Here is a 22,938-nt window from a genome sequence, read left to right on the forward strand (position 1 = left end):
TAACAGCAAGATTGTGTGATAATCAACTGTGATAGACATAGCTCCTCTCAGCAATACAATGATCCCAGACAATTCCAAATGACTCATGATGGAAAATGCTCTCCGCACTCAGAAAAAGAACTGTGAAATCTGAATGATTGAACCAGACTGTTTCTAATTTTGGGGGGTTTGGGTTTTTTTTGAGGTTTTCCCCTTTTGTTCTGATTCTTCTTTTCACAACACGACTGATGCAGAAATATGTTTAATGTGATTGTACATATATAAACTATATCAGATTGCCTTCTGTCTTGGGGAGCGGGGAGGGAAGGGAGGGAGAAAAATTTGGAACTCAAAATCTTATAAAAAACCAATGTTGAAAACTATTTTTACATGTAAATGGAAAATAATAAAATACTTTTATTATTAAAACATTTCAAATGATAACTATGCCTTTAGACCTACTTTCACAAGTGACAAAAATAACTTTACTACATTCATAGCAATGCAAAATCTGTATATTTGGGGGTCCTAAGATGACTACTTTTTAATTCAGTGATATAGCATAGAACCTTTAGGCACACTTACCAAAATTAGTTTTATATGCTTTGAACTCTTCTCCAACAACCCACACAGGCTTATTTAATAAGCACAATCAGATGAGGGTGAGGTGAGAAGTGGGAGGGGAGTACTTTGGAATGAAATACTACTAAGATCAAAACTAAACTAGCTAGCAAACTTCAAATAGAAGGCTTCCAAAAATTCATAAAATTCAGCAAAAGCAAATACAACACCCTTAGCTGGTTTCTCTCATTTTGTTTTTTCCTTTGTATTCTGTAGTAAAAAGATGACTAAATCTTAATAAATCTAAAATAATAAAATGGTGTCTTTAGCAGCACTTTTAAAAGTCTCAAATAGCTATTCTTATATCCCATTTTTTGTCTTCTTGTCTAATTCTACCCAAGCCCCTTTAACATTCCTTTCTAAACAATGGCTTACATTTCTCCCACATTATTCATCTAACCTACTTAGCACTTAAAAGTAAATAGACATCTTCCCTTCTTGGCAGATAAAATACAGTGTGCTAGGAAGAGGACTGGATACAGAGTCAGAGAACTTGGGCTACAATGCTATTCCTGCCATTTACGTGGCTTGGGCAAATCACTTAAATCATCTGGGCCTCAGTTTCCTAACCTGTAAAATGAAGTTGTACTAGATAGATGACGTCCAAGGTCCCTTTCAACTCTACATCTTATGTTCCTTGAAATCGAATTAAATCTTACTACCAGTTGGAAAGAGATGAGCAAACAGAAGTTTGGCACCTAACAGTCCCTTAAGATTTACCAAGTGCTTTCCTCACAAATGAATGAATGGTAGCATATTTCAATGCCAAATTTCTACTCGACCCATTCTACTCCCTTTTCGATTCTAGGAAAACAGAACCAGCATAATTTTAAAATTACCGTATATAGCTTACTTGCTTAACAATGTTTATGGTAAAGAAGCCTGGCCACGGTAGATATCTATGCAAATAGGAGCTACAAGGGACCTTCGAGATACCTAGTTAATGATACTTATTCTTTGCTGATTAGATATTAGAAAATGGAAATTTTGCTCTAGTAAAACAGGTCATTAGCAGTAGAGTACTCTAGAAAGTGTTGGTCAGGCTAATTCAGAGTAAACAAGCTTCTGCTTCAGGAACAAGATTTTCCTTGGGGTTTGAATCCAGGGAATAAAGTCTCCACCTAGGCTCCCACACCCTCTTTGTATCCACGTGAGCCCAGCATATACTAATAAATTTCACCCACCGCCACCCCAAGAAACTCGATTTCCCAACAGGGAAAAGGGAATGAGGGAAGGGTTGAAGATGCTTCCTCTGATTACTTCAAAGGGTTGTTGTGAGGAAGGCGTTTTATATACTTTAAAGCTCTACCGAGGTGTGAGTATTTTAACGATGACATACAGCAAGGGCTCCATTTAACCAGAAGGGTTGGGATGCAATTGTTGGTCGTAGTTTTACACTGTGCCTCTTTGCTGAAGGAGTACAGTAATCTCCGAAATACACGAGGATCAAGGGATCGGAGCTTAGGAGGGTCTTCGAGGCCATTTAAGTCTAACTTCACTTTACATAAGAGGAAACTGAAGCCCAAAGAAGTTAACTGACTTGCCCTGGGCCACACAGCAAGTTAAGTGGATATTAAATCCAGCCCCCTTTCTATTACTGGGATTCCTTCTTTTGGGGACAGTGACAAACTCTGGAAGAGGGACCTATTTACTTGCTGGCTGTGTGCCCCTATCTGCCTTCCACTTCTCTCCAAGCCCAAGAAGCTACCTCTCCAGAGTCCCTGCTCCCAGAAACTCACTTGCATGATGTACTGGTCCCCTCCTCACGAGTCCCGAGCTACGGGGAAGGACGGAGGCAGAGACACCTTGCTGGGTCTTGGGAACTAGGGGGCAAGGGCAGCTCGGGGAAGCTCTAAAGCCCTGAGCCCCTCCTTGCCTCCGCCCCACTGGGAGCGCACGGCCCCGGCGCGCTTTGCGCTTCCCAACAGTTTGGAGTGCCCGCGCACGCTCCCTGAAGGGTTCGGACAAGCCCAGGTCCAGGCTGGTTTCGAACTCTTCCTCCGGAGGCTTGCCCAGAGCCCAGAGCCCAGAGCCCAGAGCCCAGAGCCCAGAGCCCAGCCTAGCCGGGCCGGCCAGTGCCCTGCGTACTCCTCTAGCGCTCCACGAGCAAGGTCGGGTTGCCGGGTAACAGGGAAGCTTCAGGGGAAGGGTGTTTGCACGAGAACGCAGAGACCAAGACTTCGCTATGGATAAACTCTGGGGAGCGCTCCCTAGTTCCAGGCTCAAGATTACGGAAAGAAAGAGACCCTCACCATCATTTCTGCCCCTCTCTTATTCGTAAAGCCTCATCTCAGCGTCCCAAGCCCTGTCTTTCTATGAAACAAAGTATAAATAGCAAAAAGAACAAGTGTCTTTTATCGGCTGACCGCCAGAGGGAAAAATACTCTATCCTCCGCGAATCTGGACCCAGACTATCAATCATAAATGGGATACAGTGTCGGGGAATTACAGGAATATGGTTTTGTCAACATGGGGAACTCCTTTCGCAGAGGGAGGTCGCAACCTGTCTATGACGTGACGGGGAAAGGAATTGGAGAATTGCCAGAGATAGAGTGACTTAAGCTGGGTTAAAGAAGGCCGACTGAGGGGGTGGGATTTGAATTTGTCTTCCTGATCATGACTTCATTCCCTACCGCTCTGAAATCAGTTACTGATTAAATTAACATTCTACACCTACCCTCCTTCCCTCTTTAGGGAATGAAGAGCTGGAACACTGCAAATTTGAAAAAATGAAGATGTTATATCAAAGCAACCTATTATGATACTATAGCTTCATTCACCACCTCCTTAAAAGAGCCAACGAGCTCCAAGATTACGGTGGGTCCACTGCGCATGCTCATCCTTATTAGGAGAAAGCCGAGCTTTGCTAGTTTAGCGCCTCCCAAGATCTGTGATTTCCTAGGTATTGCCACTTCCTCTACCTAAACAATTTCTTACAATACGGTTTCCCTGCTGCCGACTTGATGATGAGCCTTCTTAAACTTCGTTAAACTGTTCCGAGGACCACAAATCTCTATCTAATCTCCATATCCTTATCTATCTAATTTAGTCTAGTCTCTGGCCCTAACTCTCGCCTGCACGGGGAGCTGCAGTCTGAGTTTGCACTAAGCTGACACAGCCTTCTAATGTGTAGGACACTTCCACGCATCAGAGGAGGGCTTTAGTGATAGTAATATTGTAGTATAAATGACTTCAGAAGGAAATCAGAAAATCACAAGTTGCTTACTTACTCGGGCTCTTTGATGAATTACATATCAGTCCCAAGAAACCACAATATTTTAACTTTTCATTCATTCAGAAAACTGTCCCCTCCTAAACATATTTATATACTTTAATTTTTTTAAGGAACAAGAGTCAGTATTGGCACAGAAAGTTCTTTTGCTATTGTGAAAGCTGTATTGTCTGCTGCATTCCTAATCCTTTGTGGGTTTTTAAAAAATACTTCATTAATTTTTATTTCTGAAAGCATAAACGCACACATGTACCTTCATTAGGATGAAATAAAATATTAAGATCATTTCTCTACTGAGTGTCTCTCTTTTAAACAACAATAAAATAGTGATAAAGAAAATGGGAGAGCAATGTATCTGACATGCAAAAGTCACAGTTTAATTAAACATACTTGTAAGAATTAGACTACAAGGGAACATTTAAAGATGAAATTAAACAAACATTTACATTCTTAACTAAATCTAATTGGGGTGCATTTATATTCCAAGGAATTCTCAAAAATTGTACAATTGATTGGTTGATATTATTTGAGCAAAAAAAAATTTTTAAAGTTCTCTGCACTGCCACTTCTGGGACGTAAAAGTAGTTCAAAGGCCTGCAAGATAAAGAAATAACAATTAGATAAAGGTTTCATATTAAAGTTATATACATACCAAAACATTTCATCAGAGTAAAGACAAAACAGCTGAGGTTTCTCCTTTTCCCTCAGATAATACTTAAAAAAAAATAACAGTAGCGGGTGCTTATGTTTACATTTATCCAAGTATCAAAGTGGCAGCTAGTGGATAGAGGCTCATTGCTGGGTAGAGAGTGACGCCTGGAATCAGGAAGACCTGAGTTCAAATATGACCTCAGACACTTACTAGCTGTTTGACCCTGGGCAAGTCACTTAACCCTGTTTGCCTCAGTTTCTTCATCTGTAAAATGAGCTGGAGAAGGAAATGGTACAACTACTCTAGTATCTCTGTCAAGAAAACCCCAAATGAGGTCGCGGAGTCAGACAACTGAACAACAACAAAATATCAAGTGCTTAATTACATAACTCAATTGTACTGTATAAAATCCCTTGATGCCACTAAGAGTTATGAATAGAGTTTGTCTTAAATGTGATGTTTAAAATCTGACTGTGATGTCTAAAAAAACTAATGTGTGGTCACCTTAAATTAGAACTTTTAGCACCAGTCTTTTGGCATTAAGCATTTATTAAAGCATACTAGGTATTAGTAAAAAGAGAACACATGGAGTTAAGAAAAAGGCCTATCTAGCCTAGAGTTCCAGCCTGGTCTGGTTCTTCCTCAAGTCCTCTGCCATGAGCCTGCTTCAACCACAAACTCTCCTCCAAACTGAGTGTGGAAGCTTTTTATAAGTCTGGAGCAGAGGCAGTCCTTACACACTGCTTCAAGCTGATTGGTAGGTGTCATCCAAATCCATTGGTTCACTGGACTTGAAGGTGGTCTCAAGTTGTGTTCCAAGTCCTTAGCTTCTGAGAAAAATACCTCCTTAAGGGCCAGCCAGGTGTGGTTACAATCTAATTAACTTGAAGTAGGCTTATCAGCAAAAGCAATCAACTCTCACTTAATTCAATCTGTTTAGATTCATCTCCAGGTGAGCCTTTGAGTATCTGCCAAATCACATTATTTTCTCACATAAAGGAAGTATCCTTATGCAAATTCTCATTTTTGTACTTCATTTATATTTTTTGTTTTTTTGTTTTTTGTTTTGGGGTTTTTTTTGTGAGGCAGGGAGGGTTAAGTGACTTGCCCAGGGTCACACAGCTAGTAAGTGTCAAGTGTCTGTGGTCGGATTTGAACTCAGGTCCTCCTGAATCCAGGGCGGTGCTTTATCCACTGTGCCACCTAGCTGCCCCTATATTTTTTAAATCTATAAGTCCTCTTAAAAAGTAAATATAAGTTTCCTCTATGAAATAAATTCAAAAGCCACTGGAATTGAGAAAGAGCTAATAAGCATTTAGATAATTAAGCCATGTCTTAAATGGAATTGGACAGCTGGACAGCTGACTAGGTCTGTTTTATTTTTTGTCTTTGTATTTCCAGAATGAGCGCAGTGCTTGGCACATAGTAGATGCTTAATAAATGCTTGTTGAATTGAATATTTGAATCTTTATATCACTTCTACCTTCCACTAATGTTCTGCTTTGATGAATGGCATTAACACAGTTCAGAAGTGGCTCTATGTTCTTAAAAGCTATGCCAGTGAAACATACTCTGACAGGTCCTAAGAGCCTGGAAGGACTTCAATATGCATTTGGATGGACATCCTATAGAAGTCACCGTATAATGATATATAAGATAAATATAACTGATGGACAATTAGCTGGGCCCAGAGTTGAAAAGGAGGAGAGTGGGGCAGCTAGGTGTTGCAGTGGATAAAGCACCTGTCCTGGATTCAGGAGGACCTGAGTTCAAATCTGACCTTAGATACTTGACACTTACTATCTGTGTGACCCTGGGAAAGTCACTTAACCCTCATTGCCCCACCAAAAAAAAAAGAAAAAGAAAAGGAGGAGAGCAAGCTGGATTGAAACTACAGAACTCTTTTTTCTGACCCCAAACTTCTTAAGAAGTCAAAGGTCCAATTTTTCAATACTAGCATTTTGCCAATATGGTGGCAAGATGTAGAACACCACTGCTTCTTTTTTTGTTTGTTTTGCAGGGCAATGAGGGTTAAGTGACTTGCCCAGGGTCACACAGCTAGTAAGTGTCAAGTTCTGAAGCTGGATTTGAACTCAGGTCCTTCTGAATCCAGGGCCTGTGCTTTATCCACTGTGTCACCCAGCTGCCCCAATGCCACCACTTCTGAAGAACTAAAGATGAGCACATGAGTATCACATGGAGGGCAATAGAAGTACATGGTGGATATGAGCAGATAGTAATATATAACCATGGAGGGACTTCAAAGAATAGAAGTAAAAGACGTCATCAAAGTATTGTGAGAGAGGATAAGAAAATGGGTGAATCACGTGGCAAAACTAAGGGATAACAGATGTACTAGTAGAGGGCTCTTGCCATGTGGGGAGAAATCAAGGAAAGCCCCTAGCATGCTGAGTAGTCCCTTTGTGGCCAAGTTTTGGGAGAACACATACAAAAGTTGCATAGCATCTGCAGGCATAAAAGTCTTACAACTAATACCACTAGAGAAAATTAAAAATCATTGAGTTCACAGATACATTTGAGTATTTATTGCTGCAGAAAGTTCCTCCATTTTTCATTATGTTCTATTACTGTCAGTGTAGCCCAAAACACACATGAGCAAATCAAAGTTATCTGATGCTGTGGGACTCATGAGAATGGTTAAACTTCTATTATTTCCCTTCCAAGCCTTTCTTCCTCTCCATGAAAACAACAAAAAAATATTCATTTCATAAAGTTTCCATTCCCCCCCACATGCACACAGTTGATGTTTACAAAGAGCATACAGTAAGATGTATGTAAATAAGATAATAATAATAATAATAACTTCAATAGACTTTATTCTTCTGAGAACATTTGAAATGGTTAAAATATGAAATAAGTACCTTTTATTTTATTGGAAACTTGTGGACCTTCTTCCATTGCGTGGCTAAAAAAATAACAAAGGTAAATTAGAAATGGTGGTTTCCATTTTATTCAAAAGGGAATAGCTCTTATTTTGAAATTTATTTTGTCATTATAGCTTTACAAAATACATCTACATTTTATTTTTATGCTAACCTAAATAGTCCTGATTGAATCAGGCCTAGTAAGTTCATTGATAATATATAGGGTATCCCAAAAATCTTAGTGGAGTTTAAAGCTTGTTAGAACTTACAACTGCATAAAATTTTGGGGGCACCCTGTATTAAAGAATCAAGAGCTTTGGAAATAGTTTCTTAGGTTAAAAGCAACAGGAGCAAGGGCAACAAATGGAAAAACCCTGCATTAATTGAGAAAACTTTTGAACATGCAATAATAAAATACATAATAAAGCTCTTCTTGACATATTCTCAATTATATTTTCTGAGCCAGATTCTGCATGGATTTAACCACTTTGGGAAGTTACCTTAACTTTCAGTGTACTTGATACACTGGGACAATTATTTAGTTAAATGACATCTTATACCTTAGTGACCCAAGAGAGTTAACAGCTTCTAAAGGTATAGAATGTGGTTGGTCCCAGAGAATCCTTATATGTGAAGTATGTCTGGCTCTTGTGAATAAATGTGGAATTTATCTCAAATTAGAAAATATACTTTATACCACGATATGATTGTTCTTATTCCTCATTTTTTTTCATGTTACAGTATTATGAGGAGGGCACCCAGCACTCTAGGTGTGGGAAGATATGGACCAGAGTTGCTGAGGATAAACAGGCATATATGACTTGTGATCTTTATCACTAGAAGGAATATCCACATTTATGAGTATCCATTGAAATATTGACTTTCCTTTTTGCCTATAATTCTTTCTTTAGATATGTAAAAAAGGCAAATGTCATCATTCTTTTTTATTTAAGAAACCAAGATATCAATTTCTTTTTTAAAAATAGTACTGCTGGGGCAGCTAGGTGGTACAGTGGATAGAGCACCGGCCCTGGAGTCAGGAGTACCTGAGTTCAAATCCAGCCTCAGACACTTAACACTTACTAGCTGTGTGACCCTGGGCAAGTCACTTAACCCCAATTGCCTCACTAAAAAAAAATAGTACTGCTTAGGTAATAATATGTGAATTAGTTAACAAATGCCCCTAAACAAAGATAAAAGTCATGATTCTTCACTTGTGAGAATTTCAACCTTAGAGTATCTGTCATCAGATAATCAACATGGGTCATTCTGAAGAGACTTATCCCCATGATGAATATAGGCATTTGAGTCACATCAACTCTTCAAGACAATCTAAATTCTTGAGGAGGAGAGATCCTGTTGCAAGGGAGAGTGTCCCCATACTGAGAAGTTCATTGACTCCTGATGTATTGTATTTGCAGTATCATTCATTACTTACTTTTCATAAGTAATTTGGGGAAGTAGGTGTGTATATTATTAGTTTCATTTGTAAATGTGGATACAGAGCCAGAGAAAAGTCAACAGGTTCTTTCAATAAAATACTATCTTAGTGGCAGCCTCAGAAAGTACAAGTAAGTCTCAAGGTATGATGGCTGATGCTCAATCTAGGAAAAAGTCATCTTATTAGCCCATAATTACAAAATACCCCAGTAATTAGTAATTTCTTAGTGAAATATCTGTATATTTAACAAGATCTTTCCATTTTTATTCAGATATTTAATACAATAGTATAGAGGATAGGGACCTGAATGTAGAGTCAGAAAGATTTGTGTAGAAGACCCTCTTCCAAAGTCTACTGGCTGGGTGACCCTAATTAACTTCTTAGTGCTCAAGGCAGTCCTCAAAAACTTCCTTACTGGAAGTTGTCTATGCCAAGGAAAGCACAAGCCCAGTGCTCCCCATCTCCACCCCAGATGAATTCTATATAAAACCCTAGTCCTTTCCCTATTTCTTTGGATTGTCTGTCTATATTATTACTTTACCATATATTACCCTGAGTACATTGAAAGTCAAAATTGTCATGGAAACAGTCAACCTGATTGTCCTGGATCTCTTATTTCTTACCGCATTTCCCTAACTCTACCAAGTTAGAAGGAAGCTCTTAGAGAAATCCAGAAAAAAAACCTCCATCGAGCTGTTCTATTTTTCATATAATTTTTATCTGATGAGGTGAAGAGGATAATTAGTCTTTGTTTTGTTTTGTTTTTGTTTTTTTTTAGTGAGGCAATTGGGGTTAAGTGACTTGCCCAGGGTCACACAGCTAGTAAAGTGTTAAGTGTCTGAGGCAGGATTTGAACTCAGGTACTCCTGACTCCAGGGACAGTGCTCTATCCACTGCACCACCTAGCTGCCCCGATAATTAGTCTTAAAATGGAACCTTTGTCAAAATTGACATCAATACTGATAATTTATTGCATATCATATGTATGTATTTTATATGTCTAGGGACCAGCTATGTGATTTGTGATTTCATTGGTATAGAGTGCTTCTGGGTAAGAAAGCTTCCCCTCTCTTTTCACGTTGGCATAGACTTTACACTTGTAATCTTAGGGAATGCCCTAGACCACTGAGAAGTTAAATAAGTTGCTCAGGGTTACACAACCAGTACATGTCCCAAATAGGACTTGTACCCAAGTCTTCTTGGCCTAAGATTAGTTCTCCATCCACTACACCATGCTGCATCTAATATATAGATACATACATATACATATATATACACCCCCACATATATGTGAAATACAGTTTAAAATAATACTCTGTTCTCATTGGCAGTATTTGAATGTTCTATAACAACTGACTGAAAAAAACCCAATATGGTATGATCATACCCTGAATAAAAAGTAACCCCGACTTTGAATTCTTCCAGGTCCTTGGAGTTCTTCCTAGAAAAAAGTAATGATAAATCAAATTACAATGATAAAAGAACTAATTAAAAACAAAATAAAAAATTTAAAAAGAGGATGGAAATCAGGGCTATCTTTGCTTATTATATTACATCTAAAGAGTTTTAAACTCTATCAGTTTACCAGAGTGTTAACCTTAAAATGTATTTTTCTCCTTATGCAACACAATATAATTCAGCTTATGAAAGTTTTTCTTTTTTTTCTTTTTTTTTTTTTTGCAGGCAACGGGGGTAAAGTGACTTGCCCACGGTCACACAGCTAGTAAGTGTCAAGTGTCTGAGGCCGGATTTGAACTCAGGTACTCCTGAATCCAGGGCCGGTGCTTAACCACTGCACCATCTAGCTGCCCCCTTATGAAAGTTTTTCTAATGTACCCATTCATCTAATAAATGGTCTGACAGACACTGCATAGAAAACAAAGCGCAGAATGGCTTTCGAATGGAAAATAAGCATAAAATTTTAAAGCATGTCTTTAAAAGTACTGATTATAGGTGTTCTTATTATCATGGAAACAAAGAAGAGCATGTTATGGAAAGATCGCCAAATTTGGCCTTAGAAGGTCATGCTGCCTGAGTATACTTGGCTAAATCACTTCATCTTATTTGTAAAGAATGAGAGCTTGAGGCAACGTGATCTCTGAACTGCCTTTTAAAAGTCAGCTATATGAGTCTATGAGTGTAGAATAGAAAGAAGAAGAAGGACCTGGTATTTTCCTACGAATGTACATCAAGGCTAACTGACACTGACATTCCAAAAAAGTATATTTTGTTTAATAATGTTTCAGCTCACCATCAGAGGTTTTTGAAATTTATTTACATTGGGAAAAATGGTTGTGTCAAAGAATACAAAATAGGAACAAAGCAATAAACTAGATAATGCTTATATTTGGAAGCAATTGTTTGTATAAGGGGTGTCTCATTAATGTCTAAAAAACAGGCTAGCTAAATTTCATACCTTGTCTCAAGATGGCAAGAATAGAAGCTTAGCCTTCTCTAGAATTATCTCACTTCCAGAATTAATGGTGCTATTGTTAACAATGGAAATGTTAACATTTCAATTAATTCATGTTAACATTGTTAATTAACATTAGTGTAATTAGGGTTATAATAATGATCAAAATTATTTGTTTAGAAATGTATTTTTAAATCACAATATAATGTAATTCTAGGTATAACTATGGGCCTGCAGTCAGGAATACTCATCTTTCTGAGTTAAAATCTGGCCTCAGATACTTACTAGCTATGTGACCCTGGGCAAGTCATTTCACCCTGTTTGCCTCAGTTTCCTCATCTGTAAAATGAGCTAGAGAAGGAAATGGCAAAGCACTCTAGTATTTTTTCCAAGAAAATCCCAAATGGGGTCATGAAGAATCGGGCAAAACTGAAATGACTCAAAAACAACAAAACCCTCTAATGCCCTCCTAAGGACCCCTGTATTATAGCCTGTATTTATAAAGTGACTTGAGACTTTACTACTAGGAGAAGCCTTGTATGAAATAACTATTGTATCCTCCTGGTGCTAGATGAGAGACCTCGTTGCTGGGAAATTCCAGTTGACTTCCTCTTAGGTGAGAGAACCATTATGGCTACTATGGGATGATGGAGCTGGGCCACAACCTTTCTAAAATGGGGTACATATGGGATGCTATTCTAGAAAGGAAATATTTCTGCCTCCTTGAATTTATTAGGATGCTCAGGAGGTCCCACAGGAAGAATCGAAGCAGGAGTTAGAAACCTGTATACTGGCACCAACTCTCCCACAATTTGTTAGGTGCTTTTGGGAGACAACTCCTCTGGCCCCTGTTTTCCTCACCCGTAAAATGAGGGTATAGGATTCATTCTTCTCTAAAGTCCATTATAGCTCAAAGGGTCTATGAATTTCTCTGCATGGGCATCCTACTTAAAGGACTGTTTTCTAAGATCCCTAAACTGGCAATCCACAGACAGAGCTATACCCAGAGTGAAGATACAAGCATGCAATTCATATTACGTACATCCACTTTGAACCTCTTCATTCTTCTCTCGTGCAGTTGAGGAACGAGTTGCAGCAAAGGATGGACAACAGATGACTAAGAGGACATGAATACAGACACATGAGCAACCATGATTTCCTGGCCTGCCCTGCAAAGAATACTCTTTACCTGCTGTGCTGGCTGCCAGGCAGTAGACGGAGAACCAGTAACTAAAGATGTCAACCAAAGGGGCCTTTTCAGAGTACTTTGCAGTGAGTGATCACTTTAATAAACCAACATGGGGAATTGAGCCAAGGATTTTTACTGGATGGAAAATTAGAGTTATGTCCCCTGAGTTTTATTGAGAATGATATAAAATGATCATTTTTGTCAATTTGCTTCATTCTTCTTGGAAAAGCATCATCTTGTAGTAGAAAAAAGTATGGACTGGGAACTGGGAAAACTGGCTCCTATTCAATTCAATAAAACAAATATACTAAATAACTACCATGTGCAAGGCAATGTGCTAGGGACTGGGAGTATGGAGACAAAACTGACGCAGTGCCTGCCTTCAAGGACTTTACATTCTGCTAGTCCCAGATCTGGCACAAAACTAGCAAATCATTTCCTTCTCAGTTTTATCTGTAAAATGTAAGAGTTGAACTAGATGAATTCTCCCAGCTCAACTATCAAGTAACGACATGAGGAAATACATCCTTCAAATCAGCAACAGTAAATACAATGATCATCAAGTGGAATTATGTTGTAGCCAGAAAACCCCAGCCAGTTGCTTGCAATCTTAAACTCAGAGGGATGGATTGGAATCTACTTAAACACAAGTTAGTGAGATATGATGATTCCTCATACACTGAAAAATGATTTTCTGGAAACACGTAAAATCTACACATAAAATTGACACATCCAGCGTCTGGCATTGTGTTTAAATGGAAGCAAACTGAGGAAGACTACAGTGGACACAACAAGGGCAGTGATTGGCTATAGGTGAAAAGTGGGTCATGCCTTCTCAGAATGCCAAAATCGAAGAAAACAAAAGCACATCTGAAACAAGTATGCATGTTGTTGGGCTTCATTTAAAGTCACTGGCTAAAACTTAGTTTATTTACTAAGGTGAAGTTCATTCACTAAAGAAACTACTGCAATCCTTACATAAAATAACTGGACACGCCATAATCTATCATACTCATTTATATAAATTCTAGAATAACAGCATCTCAATTGACATCTTTGAGTGCTTAATGCATTAAATATTTAAAAGAGTGAAGCATTTAGCTTAAAATTCTTTATGCTATCACTAATTAAAAAAGAAATATAGAAGTTTAGATATGCTGGGCTCTCAACTTAGTCCTTAAATTGCATTTTAATTGAATATTGAGAAAGCCCACTAACTCAGAGCTCTTGTTAACCTATTTTTTAAAAATATAACTAGAGCTAGCATATTTTATTTTAATGAAGAGGGTTTTAATTACTCACCGAAATGAAGAAATTGGTTATTTTTAAAATAAGCTTGAATTTCACAAGAAAAACTGAAATCTAGATACAGTTCTCTTAGTTGCCTGGGAGAGGAAATTTCCTCCCTAAGGGCTTAAATAGTATTTAAGTATTGAGTATTTATTTAGGAACAAAGGGGGTTGCACCTAGAAGATTTCTTTCCATTTTGGACAAATATCCATTTTAAAATGTTAAAAAACAATAAACATGTCACTTATAAAAGTGATTAGTCCTTTTAGATAAACTTATTTCTACTTTAAAAATGTTTGTTCAGCTATGGCAATAGAACAAGAGGCCAGGTGGTTTAATGAGCAGAGAGCTGACCTTGAATTAGGAACACCTGGATTCACCTCTTGCCTCTGATAGATAGTGGTTGAATGGCCCTGTACTTGCTCTCTCAGGGACTCAGTCAGCTCTTTAGAGTTTTAAATTGAAGAGCAGTTACAGATTTGCTTTCAGAAAGGAAGTTCCCGACACAAATGAAATCACAAGTCCAGATGAAATATTATTATTGATAAGAAGAGTTGTTATTATTATTAATTTCATTGATGTATTATTGGTGGTATTGATGATAATATATCATTTGACATATACTATAGCAATATAATACATATCACTGATAATAATGCTTCATGCATTTACATATATATTTGTTCATTTTTCAGTTTCTAAAACTCAAATCATCTTTACCTTGAATTTAAAACTATAAGATAAACCACAATAACAAGAGTATTTTTTGGCCATGAGCATAAAAAATTATGCACTGCTACTTACCATTACATCTGAGTTACCCGAATTATGTGTCTTAGAATAATGAAATAAGAACTGTTTTAAAAAAAAGGAAAAGTTGGATTTTACTATAAAACAAATGATTGAATGTATATATTTATTTCCATATATATATATTTAACATTATTTGTATAAATATATTTATTCAGGGAGACCTTACACATGCACACATATAAACACATGCATACATGGACAAGGCATGTCCCGAAAGTCTTATTGCAATTTTACACTATTAAATTAGAACATACTGTGTATGTATATATGAGAAAATATGAAAAATCACCTTACCCTTTTGGTATTGTCCTTTTCATCTGATTCCTGTGAGGAGAAGATACATTATATGTATATATGTATATGTGTATGTGTATATTTAATAACATCTCACACATATGTGGTGAAAAATAGCATCCAAGGAAAAGGTATAGAAAAGTTTATTCAATAATCTTTATGACAAACATTTATAACTAAATATATTTTCCTATTTTGTAATTTTTTTCTTGCTAATATTGTGTTTCTCTTTTTTATTTTCTATAATGATAGCACATTTCTTTTCTAATGTTGTCATTGCCTTGTTTCAGTTGTGTCCAACTCCTCATGACCCCATGGGGTTTTCTTTGCAAATACACCGGACTAGTTTACCATTTCCTTCTCCAGTTCATTTTACAGATAAGGAAACTGAGGTAAGTTGGGTTAAGTGACTTGCCTATGGTCACACAGCTGGATTTGAACTCAGATCTTCCTGAATCTAGGGCTAGCACTTTATCCACTTTGCCATCTAGCTGTCCTGCTTCTTTTCTAATAGTTGAAGGCAAAGATAAATACTGACAGTAGAATTTACTGTTATTTAAAGTCTTAGCATACTTATAAACAATTAACTCCATTATTCCACTTGCTTTCCACTAACTGGCATCTCTGACTATGGTGCCCCTGAATGAAGTTAGGGAAATTAATAGGGACATTATAACCCAATTAATGAAGGGGAGAAATAGTTGATTAGAATTTTTTCATTATTGCTATTAGAATATACCTTTTTTGGGGGGGGGAGCTGTGGAAGTAACTAGATAAGAGAAACAAACTAAAGCTAATTTATCAGCCCCAGGAAAAGATACAGGTATTTGTCTTTTATTTAATTTTCAACTTTTCCCCCCATTTCTCATGATATTAAGTTTTTATGTGCCGGTGAACAAATTAGTATGTAATGTAGCTATATGAAAACAGGAGTGTTTTCTTCTAGTTTTAATTCTATGAGTTCACTAGGTAATTAGTAGTTTCCAAAATAGAACTTTTTAAACTTAAATTACCTGTGGTTTTGTCAAAATTCCCATAATCATATAGCAAAGGTCTTCCAGTTCACTGGATACCTAAAATAAATTTTTAGATAGCCCACAAATTAGAGACTAAATTTCTCATTTGACAATATATATACAAAGTGTGTATTTCTTTAGATCCAAGAGCATACAGAGATCTAATTAGCAAAGTCAGTATTCTTCTAGATTTGTCTAAGAGGCTTTTGGTTTATCTGGCAGTAACAACTTGGCCACTGGAAGGATTATCTCCCATACAATCAAAACATACATGGGGGTAGACTTGTATAGCATCTAGAATAACCTGTGCATTTCTGATTTGGTCATGTTATAATTAATATGCAGTTTCCTTTGCCTCTAAATGTTCTCCAGTGAGTCAGGAACAAGAAAGGAAGAACTAATCAGAGAATAGATGATAGCTTCAGGAAAAACTATATTAGGTGTTGGAGGAATGTGAAATAACATTATCATCATTGTCCAAATATAGGCCATGCTTTGATTTATTTGGATCTGACATAAATGAATGCGGCCTTTAACCAACTGTATTTTTCAGTGTATTTTTTCCTTTTCTTAGAGATCGAATATTAAGAGTGCAGTTTATATTTGAACCCATCTTATATTCAGACAAATACAATAACATTTTTAACCAGTTATATTTACACATGAATTAGCATGTATGTTGTTGTTTTCAACAAAGATTTACCCCATTACTAATTGGGTAGTAAGTATTTTAACCATTGGTATTAACAGGCATACAAAGGAGATGATGATATATCTGCTGCCTGGTGATATGAAGCACCAGACCTACCTACATTTTAAACAAACTTACAATTAAACATTAAACACTGACTAGCTGAATTTACCTGAGGCTGGGCGTCAATAGACAGGAAAGCTGAACAAGCATTATCTAGCTGTAAAAATAAGTATACAAGTTAGAATCTGAGGTATGGGATTAGGAGAAAATAGAGTAATCATTTAAAAAACTAATCCAGAGTATTTAAAATAGTAGAGCCACTTATTTACTACCTACTATATATTTCATGAAGTCCCATGGCAGCTTAACCTGTGGATGTTAATACATATTTTATATATGTATATTTATACCTATTATGTTATTAATCACATATATTATCCTACTTATGGATGTATTTCCAGTTTATATCCTGAATTACCTTTGTTCTACATGTTATTCTAAATTCTTTGAATTTCTATACCTTTAAAAATTGGTCAGAAGCCAAAAATATTCTATTCATAGTCTCGTTTCTAGAACATTGGAAAGAATTATTCCAACTGTTGTCAATTATACTAAAATGATATTTGAAAATAATAGTGATATTAAGCATATGCTTCAAAGAGATAAAAGAAAATGAAAAAGGACTCATGTTACAAAATATTTTCATAAAAATTTAGAAAAGATATTGTTCCTGACTATGATTAAGGGAAATTTCTTAACCATACAAGGAATCGAGGAGATAATAAAAGGCAAACTAGACAATTTCAATTACATACGATTAAAAAGCTTTTTCATGAATAAAATCAATGAAGACAGAAGTGAAACCACAGAATAGGAAAAATAAATGCATCCAACTAATAAACGTTTGATGTCCAAGTTATATAGGGAATAAACACAAATATACAACAAATTCTATATCTCTAAAGTCAAATGGGATGAAAGATATCATCTAGTGTGTTAATTTTCAAAAGAAGAATTGCAAACTATAAATAACCATTTGGGGAAATTGCTATGAAATCCTAATAGTAAAATAAATACAAACTAAAATAATTAATAGATTTTACCTCAAACCTGCAAATCAGCAAAGATGGCAGAAAATGGGAAAGTTAAATATTGGCAGTGCTATGGGAAAACAGACACAGCAATACACTGTTGGTGTCCTTATGGGTTGGTTTAAACATTTTGGATTTCAATTTGGAATTATACAAGAAATGACAACTTTTCATATACTCTGATTTAGGGATCCCACTACTGGGCACATATTCCTAAGAAAGTCAAAGCCAAAGATCCCAGATATACCAAAATATTCATGGCAGCACTCAGTGGTAGCAAAGAATGGAAATAAGTTGAATACACATCAGTTGGGGAATGGTTGAAAAAACAATGTTCTAGGAAATAATATATTATTATTTTATGGTAATAAATGGCTAATAGGAGAAATTCAGAGAAATATGAGGGGTTTTATATGGCTGAATCCAGAGGAAAGTGAACAGATCTCTCTCTCTCTCTCTCTCTCTCTCTCTCCACATACATACATATACAATACATGTGTATGTGCATATGTATATATGTGTGCATATTTATGTATTTATATAATCCATTTGTTGTTGTTGGGTCGTTTTTCAGTTGTGTTCACCTCTTTGTGACCCCAATTTGGGTTTTCTTGGAAGATACTGGAGCAGTTTTGCCATTTCTTTCTCCAGCTTATTTTACAGATGAGGAAACTGAGGCAAGCAGGGTTAAGTGACTTGCTGAGGCCCATTTGAACTTATAAAGAGGAGTCTTCCAGACTCCAGGCCAACCACATACACATACATGTATATATGCACATATTACATATATGATTATGATATAAATGAAAAGATTATTAAAATCGAAAGATTATGAAAGGAAGATAAACATTGAATTGGAAAAGCTAATGATAGTTTTGGACAATAGATAACTAAATATTAATTCTTTGTCACAGCATGGGGCTTTCCAGGGCAGAATGTTGATTATATTATCAGATGTGTCACTTTAGTACATGTTTCACTTAATTGTTATCTTTGTTAAATGAGGGATTTCAATGCAAGTGTGAGCATAGGTTCCAAGAATGATTGTCATGTAAATATGACCTAGTTGTTTTTTTTTTGGGGGGGGGTTGTTGTGTTGTTTTTGTGGGGCAATGAGGGTTAAGTGACTTGCCCAGGGTCACACAGCTAGTGTCAAGTGTCTGAGGCTGGATTTGAACTCAGGTCCTTCTGAATCCAGGGCTGGTGCTTTATCCACTTCGCCACCTAGCTGCCCCCTGTCATGTACATATGAAAGGTATAAACTCATTAAAACAGAAAATCACTGGTTTCCAGTGTTCAGTTATGAACATTTCTTGGTTTTTCTTTTTTAAAGCATGGGAAAAAATACATTCAAATTTGCCTTTAAAAATGAGATAGAGCCTTAAAGGGAAAAAGGATACGATGATTTTTTTTTACCTCAGTCCACAGCTGTAACTCTTTGTCTGTCTGTATTGCCAGAGGTGATATTGAAACACCTGAAAATAAAAGCCACCCAATTTTAGAGTCAATTCTTTCCAATTTGGCCTCTTTCACTCTATTCTTCTAAGCTCATACAATTCTTCTATATTGTTATGTGATTAGATTCTAGTAGCTATTTTCTAATCGACAATAATGAAAAATAGTTGCTAGAGTATCATAAGACTATAAGGACTGCCCTTTTTAGCTAATCTGCAAATGATACAAAGCTGCAACCCTGCAACCAGCTGAGGGATTCTTAGCATTTCTTTCTTTCTTTCTTTTTTTTTTTTTTTTGGCATCAAACCCTTTGGCAATTGGGTGAAGCCTAGGGACCTTCTCAAAATATTTGAAAGAAATGCTACATTTTAGTTGGAGTAGTGAAAATAAAGATGTAATTTTTTCCCATCCAAGTACATGGTCCCTGAAATCTATCCATTTCTGAAGATCCAAAGTTAAGAACCCCTCTTCTAGTCCAATCCCCTTTCCCCATTGAAAGTTGTCTAAATTGTAAAGTACGATATATGAGTTGAGTGTGAGAGAGGGGGTGAGGGGAGAAGGATGTAAAGGAGAGAGAGAGGGGGGAGGAGAGAGAGAGAGACAGAAAGGGAAGGGGGGGGGGAGGGAGTAGCGATCAAGCGCTTTTATTGAAAGTTTTCTGCCCAAAATGACTTTAGAAGCAGTACAGATTGAAAATCGAGACAGAGCTTGATGCGTTCCCCTCCAAACTTGTGTTCCTAGTATTCTACTCTTCTTGAATTTGCGTGAGTATAAAAATGATGCAATTTCCCTATTTCTTCCCCAGCGACTCCTTCCCTCGCCATTCTTTCAAACAAATGGCCAAGAATTGTTACTTTGTCACTTGCCAAGACTGGTAATCTAGCTCTAGGTCTAAACCACGCCCCCTGATGCTGTGATTGTGAGCACAGGTGTTTGCGGAGCTCGGGTATCACACACTGGTGTCGGTCATCTTATTTCACACTCAAGGAGTCTCAGCAAATACTTCTCAAATATGGAATCGAGACCCTATGCCTTACGCACTTATAGAAGGAAGGAATAACCCACTCCCTTGGAAATAGAACCTGAGAGCTGTCAAATATCGCTAGATCTTAGAGATGGTTTTAAAAAAATGTAGGAGAATCCTAACGGATGAGAAAGCATGTTCTCTATTTGCAGGGGTGGAAGGAATAGCCGCACAGCCCTTTGAAGGTGATCTAAATAAAGAACAATGACGGCTTACATTGAATTTTGCCACCATCTATATTTGGACTAAAAAAAAAAAAGCGATCTCCGAGATTCCTTCGAGCTGTAGTTTAAGAACCTATCAGTAGAACGGGAGAAAGGGAACCGGGAAGCAACGGACTGTGGAGAGAGGAAAGCTGGAGAGAAGAGGAAAGGATTTCGTGAGTAAAGAAGAGGCTATTCGTGAGGGGGGAGAGAGAGGATGGGGACTTAAGCCCCTCAAGTGTGCCCTGGCTCTGCCAGGATCGGAATGAATGGACAGGGCTCCTGAAGAAGAGTTAAGCAGGTTCCTTACCTTGGCAGACGCACGCCCAGGAGGCCAGGAGCAGCAGGAGGAGCCGAGCAGCTGGACGCCCACGTCCCAGCAGCTGTTTCTCAGACCTGCCGTAGCCAGTCAGCGGAGGCAGCTGACGGCAGCTGTGATCTCTGGGCATCCTTGAGTTTTCCCGCTGCCCAGAGATGCTTGTTGGGTTATGGATTTCTACAGCCGAGCACGTCTGTGCTCCCCAAGTTTCCCACAGGCTCCTCCTAGTGGACTCGAGCGTCCTGGGAGCCCCTGGTCTTTGCTTCCCACTGTGGAGCTGCCGATCTGACAGTTCTTCTCTCCCCAAACTTTTAAATCTCCAGAACCCGTGGGTCGAGCCTGCTTTGAGCCTCTTGGTGCGCGTCACCCGCCTCCTGCCACCTCTTCACCTCCCTCCGCCTCCACCCCACTTCCTCACGTCACCCCCTGTCCCCTCTTCCTGCGTCCGTTCTGTATGACAGAGCCCTGCGTGACCTGTCCTCCGGGGCAAGTTGCCTCTCTAGGCGAAGCAGCCCACTTGACAGTTGGCTCTGATTCAAGGTTCCTCCTTTCTTCTCTATTTCTTTTCCCTTCCCTCTCCTTTGTCCCCTCTGCGTGCTAGACGAGAAGCAGAGATTTGTATTAAAACAATTATTTTTGTCAAACTTTCCCATCTCTAACTCCCATAGGAGAAGAGAGGGAGGAAGAGAAAACCACAATGATAGTAAACCATTCCCAAATGATTTTTGATGAAAACTGTGCCTAGAGATTCTTGGTGGTGACAAGAAATCAATTTCCTGTAAGGATTTGGAAACCAGATAGATCTTATAAAAACGGAGGCAGGGGATGGTTCGGGAAACAAAAAACTACAATGAGATTCGTTGCTTCTTTCCCAACCTAAAAGGTAGTTAGTTCTCCAGCTTTCCTTGGGATGAGCACACCACATGCTTTTAGAAAATGATGCGTCCTTAGAAAAAGCAATCACATTCTTCTCCCAACAGGAATGTCCCCTTAGATTCAGGTTAAGCTTCCAAGTGCCCCTGTAGATTTATTCTCTTTCCATCCTTTCTCTTCTTTCTACATCTTGCCGCTCAGGATCACCATTTTTAGCTGCTCAATTCTAAATTTCTTAGTAACTTCTGTTCCCAATTCTTTTTCTACTACCTCTAGCCCACCTACTGTTTAGGTGGCATCAGGTGCAGGAAACTGAGACTTTTCAAGAAGTACACCCATGGTGGGCACCACACTATCTACAGCTTTATTCTAGCTATGACTTTCTCCTATTCATGATTATAAAGGGGGAACATGGGGCAGCTAGGTGGCAAAGTGGATAAAGCACCAGGGGCCCTGGATTCAGGAGGACCTGAGTTCAAATCCAGCCTCAGATACTTAACATTTAACTAGCCGTGTGACCCTGCGCAAGTCACTTAACCCTCATTGCCCCAGAAAAAAAGATAAAATAAAATAAAGAGGGAACAAAGATGAAACATTAATCACTTACCTCTTCTTCAAAATCCCTTTTGAAAGGAAAGTTTACTCATTCATAATATACAAGTATGTGTCTATCTCAAAAGGTTGTTGTAATAAGATCTTGTGTATAAATTCCTTTGAAAAGGACAGTATATATATATATATATTAGTGTGAGTATATATATACATATACACACATATACATTGTCCTTTTGATGAATGTATGATGAGGAATATATGTTGAATATATATGTATATATAATATATACATATACATATATGCAATACACATACATATATGAGATACACACATATATGTATATGTGATATGAATTCCCACCTTCCACTCTCCCCCATCACTATGCTTGGATCCAATTCTAACTATTTGTTGCTATTTAGTCATTTCAGTTGTGTCCAACTCTTGGTAATTCCATTTGGGGTTTTCTTGCCATTTCCTTCTCCAATTCATTTTACACATGAGGAACTAAGGCAAACAAGGTCAAGTGACTTGCCCAAGGTCACAGAGTCAGTAAGTGTCTGAGGCCAGATTTGAACTCCAGAAGGTGAGTCTTCCTGACTCTGGGCCCAGCATTTTATCCACTGTACCACTTAGTTGCCTCAGTTCTAACTATACTACTCTATATAAATTAAAAGGAGGTTCTCCTGAAAAAAAGCAGATTAAGGAGAATACCATGGCTGGTTTTTTTGTTTGTTTGTTTGTTTTTTTGCGGGGCAATGGGGGTTAAGTGACTTGCCCAGGGTCACACAGCTAGTAAGTGTCAAGTGTCTGAGCCCGGATTTGGACTCAGGTACTCCTGAATCCAGGGCCGGTGCTTTATCCACTGTGCTATCTAGCCGCCCCCCATGGCTGTTTTTGA

The 22,938-nt window shown here is 37.8% G+C and overlaps 2 protein-coding genes across 2 annotated transcripts in view; both read right to left on the reverse strand.

The window, feature by feature from the left end:
• PDCL2 (phosducin like 2) overlaps window positions 1-2,428 on the reverse strand; it is a 40,489-nt gene extending 38,061 nt beyond the window's left edge. The window contains exon 1 of the mRNA XM_043973084.1: window positions 2,340-2,428. Coding sequence (XP_043829019.1) covers window positions 2,340-2,345 — 6 coding nt within the window. The 5' untranslated portion in view covers window positions 2,346-2,428. The remainder of the gene's footprint in view (window positions 1-2,339) is intronic.
• A 1,756-nt stretch (window positions 2,429-4,184) lies between these two features.
• Window positions 4,185-20,957, reverse strand: NMU (neuromedin U). The gene is made up of 10 exons (XM_043973061.1): window positions 20,603-20,957; window positions 19,027-19,085; window positions 16,689-16,736; window positions 15,823-15,882; window positions 14,810-14,839; window positions 14,507-14,557; window positions 12,266-12,340; window positions 10,198-10,251; window positions 7,367-7,410; window positions 4,185-4,426 (listed from the first exon to the last, which is right to left on the reverse strand). Exons 1-9 carry the CDS (start codon window positions 20,739-20,741, stop codon window positions 7,375-7,377), a joined length of 552 nt encoding a protein of 183 aa, XP_043828996.1. The 5' UTR covers window positions 20,742-20,957; the 3' UTR covers window positions 4,185-4,426; window positions 7,367-7,374.
• Between the last annotated feature and the right edge of the window lie 1,981 nt (window positions 20,958-22,938).

Source organism: Dromiciops gliroides, chromosome 6 (assembly GCF_019393635.1).
Source record: "Dromiciops gliroides isolate mDroGli1 chromosome 6, mDroGli1.pri, whole genome shotgun sequence".
Lineage (NCBI taxonomy): Eukaryota > Metazoa > Chordata > Mammalia > Microbiotheria > Microbiotheriidae > Dromiciops > Dromiciops gliroides.

Bases quoted from the DNA above. Each gene is read 5' to 3' on its own strand.
- NMU (XM_043973061.1), bottom strand. From the start codon at position 20,741: ATGCCCAGAGATCACAGCTGCCGTCAGCTGCCTCCGCTGACTGGCTAC. The intron at 15,883-16,688 runs GTAAATTCAGCT...AATTTATTTTAG, and splicing joins CTATTGACGCCCAGCCTCAG to GTATCCAGTGAACTGGAAGA. The intron at 7,411-10,197 runs GTATGATCATAC...TTATTTTTTTAG, and splicing joins GGGGTTACTTTTTATTCAGG to CCACGCAATGGAAGAAGGTC.